This window comes from Diadema antillarum, unplaced genomic scaffold, assembly GCF_040938485.1.
Source record: "Diadema antillarum isolate AM-2024a unplaced genomic scaffold, OU_Dant_1.0 scf00000137, whole genome shotgun sequence".
Lineage (NCBI taxonomy): Eukaryota > Metazoa > Echinodermata > Echinoidea > Diadematoida > Diadematidae > Diadema > Diadema antillarum.
Window position 1 is genome coordinate 1,970,668 of NW_027271026.1, and position 3,377 is coordinate 1,974,044.

Consider the following 3,377-nt stretch of genomic DNA (forward strand, 5'->3'; position numbering starts at 1 on the left):
TTTATTCAATGGGGACCACGCCCCCCTGCGGGCCCGAACCCCGAAATTAGGGAATCTGTAAAATCTTCTTTTATCTCTTGAACCAAAAGATTTTGCGATAGAGCTGAGATTGCTTCTCATTTTCCCTTTCCCCTTGTACGCTAACATTTTTTTTTTCCGCCGTATCCGAGCCATTAGAGTTATGCATTGCAGTAACAACTAGGGCCTACTATTCTTAGGTGTGATTTGACGGAGCACGCGAAAGATTTGCGAAGGACGCGAATGGCAAAATCCAGCATTCGTATTTTAGTCTGCAAAAGATCGCCAAACGAACGTGAGGGTTCGGAAGCGTCGTCAGTTGTTCGCAAATGTCGTTTTTACTTCGGCGAGAATTTCAAAAAAAGTTTGAAATTTTTTTGCGAACCTTTTCCGCACACTTGGTCGCGATTTGCTCTTGAATTGTTCTCGAAAGTGTCCTTAAAGCCTCGTCATATGTCACTAAAAATCTATGTCTGGCAACTTTTTGTTTGTTTTGTGGTGCAGTGTCATATATCATAATCATTTATTTTGTAGGCTATTACACCCAAATCTCCTGTCTCACTCACTATCACACAAGGATGCTTAAAGTGACCTAACCATTCCACCAAATTGTCTCATCCTCAGGGTAGCTATGGAGACTACTTTAGGTAAAATCATGGCCCTGTTCCTCCTGACGATGACAACTACCGGTTCGGAAGACAATGGATTTGTCAATTCTACCCACATCATCCTGGAAAGCCCCGCCATTGTCAATACTGATCATCCAAACGAAGGGATGCTGGTCACCATAACTACGTCGACAGATCCCGAAGTCATCCCACCTGAAGCAGTGGAGTGGCTGCCAAATACCACAGCAACCGCGGTGTCAACGTTTCTCGAAGACATGACGAGCCCAGCGATCTTGACGGAAGAGGCCCCAGAATGGGAGTGGTCCTCGAGTCTTCAGTCCTGGTGGGGTATTTTTCAACTCGGTTTGTCCTCTTTTGGTATCGCAAGCAACCTCCTGGTAATGGCCGTCATGTTTCGGCACAGATGTCTCAGACATCTCACGGACACTCTGATTTTCATGGTGGCCTTTGCAGACTTCTTCTCTGCTGTCAGCACCCTACCCCTTCCGATTGCCACTCGGGTTCCACAAACCTGGCAAGGAGAGCTCTACTGTCGCGCTTTGTATGCTACGCTGATATATTCTTTCTTCGTCAGCGTTTCATTCTACACCGTTGGAGCAATATGCACTGAACGGTATTGGTCTATCACACGTTCTTCAATATTCACCGGCAAGTCGGCAAAATCGCTTGTCGTGGCTGTCAATGTATTTATTTATATGGTCATCATAAACGAGGAAGTGTATGTCCTGGGAACTGTTCCAGTGCACACCACGATGCGTGGATGCGAAGTCAATCGTTCTTCTAGAATATTTAATATTCTCTCAGGGATCTTCGCTTTCACGACTCACGTAACTCTGCCCTCTCTAGTGACTATCACTGCCATCGGATTGTCGGCTCACTCTCTGAAGAAGCAACAAATGCAAATAAAAAGCAGAAACACAGGGGGAGCTTGTACGTCCACCTCAGCCGACTCCCGATTGCTAAAAGCCAACAAGAAGTTTCTGTGGCTCTTATTTGAGATGTACGTCAAAACAGCCGTATGCTTTTTTCCACACGCTGTTGTCAATCTCAACTTCAACTTCGGTGGGATCGACAAATACGCAGACACAAGCTCCATCCTAGATCATGCGATCAGCCTACTGGCAGCTAGCCATGCCATTGCGAATCCCCTCATCTACACTGCCGCACATCCTAAGTTCAGACAGGCGCTTGCAGAGTTGTTCACCTGCTCCCCCAACAGCTCGGCGATGATTTTTCAAATCCGCGTGGACAGTGAGAAGGACAAAAAGATCGATGCTGGAGACAATTCCCCTGAAGCTTGAATGCTCAGGGGCGTCACCAGCTTTTTTTTTTTTTTTTCAAGGGGGTCGGGCAAAATTATAATATACTTGCCCCTCCACTGCTTTTATGGGGGCAACTTTTTTTTCTGTCAAAAAGACAAGAACATCTTCTCGTCTCGGGAATTATTTAGGGCACACTGCTCCGTACAGTACGGATGTATAGTACGGTCGATAAATAGTAAACACCGTACAATAAATCTGTATAAAGTCAGTGCTGCAAACCCGGGGAGCGACTTGTTTTTGCCGACGAATTTTTGTCTCTGGTGCAGGGGAAAAAAGAGAGAAAAAAAGTATAATTAATTAGCGTCCGGCGCTGAGGTCGCTCCTAGACTGAAGTTTTTTGTTTTGTTTTTTGTCTTTCTTCTTTTAGGGGCTGAAGGGGGGGGGGGGTGCGTTCGCACCCAGCGCACCCCCCCCCCCCCCCGTGACGCCCATGATGCTCCATCAAATTCCACATTCTCTTCGACTTTGAAATAACAACACAACCGTGTACGAAAGGACGCACCGACACACAATAGCATACACACATACGCACACACTGAAACACCATGTAGGGTCCTACAGCCTATATAAGAATGGAAAGTTAAAGTACTAGTACCCCCCCCCCCCATTCTCTAAGAAATCGATCAAGCAAAGACTTAAAAAGCTGGATGCGATCGAGGATGTAGGTCCTATGTGTCGATGTAAGTGTCCGGGGTTGAAGTGTTGGGCAATACAGGGAAGCTCCTTATCCTGTCCCTCACGTTAGATGAAATGCAGGAAAATCCACATTGATTCATCTTTTTTTTTTTTAAATTTAAACTTTTATTGTGAACTTTAAATCTTCTGACACTTTCAGACGTACATCCTCAATTTCTCACTTCAATTCTGCTCAAAGGCCTGCCAGATAACGTTCTTTTTTGCATTTAGTTTACCATTCAGTTAACCCTGCATTCGTTATTGCAACCTATTGAATAAAGAGCTATGGAGCATCATAAGTCTACAGTGTGATTCTCTATAGAACTTGGAAATAGGCCTAAAGTTATAATAGTACAATGTACGATTAACGATTCAATCAAATTCTAATTTATAATATACATCACACTTATGTATTGGTATTTAAACATATTAAGTTGACAGGAGTTACTGGAATTGACGTTCAATGAAAACAGTTCTTAGATAAGTATATGGGGATGGTATAACAAACATGCATAGTATTCTTATTCATGAAATGATCTGGCATGTGATTATAGCAAAACACCGTCCTTTTTTAGATTCTGCAATCACTTTCCGTATACGTCTGGATTAAAAGTGACACAATGTTTGTTTGCATATGTTTTTCATGATCATGTCGTTAGCCCTTTATAAACTTTGTTTTGATTCGTTGTTGACTGTTTCAACGTATTTGTGCACAAGGCAAGGGGATGGAGTC

At 43.7% G+C, this 3,377-nt stretch overlaps 1 protein-coding gene across 1 annotated transcript; it reads left to right on the top strand.

The window, feature by feature from the left end:
* The first annotated feature begins 673 nt into the window (after positions 1–673).
* On the top strand, positions 674–1,948 carry LOC139721077 (opsin Rh6-like). Its single transcript, XM_071632406.1, has one exon. It carries the CDS (start codon positions 674–676, stop codon positions 1,946–1,948), a length of 1,275 nt encoding a protein of 424 aa, XP_071488507.1.
* The last annotated feature ends 1,429 nt before the right edge of the window (positions 1,949–3,377 follow it).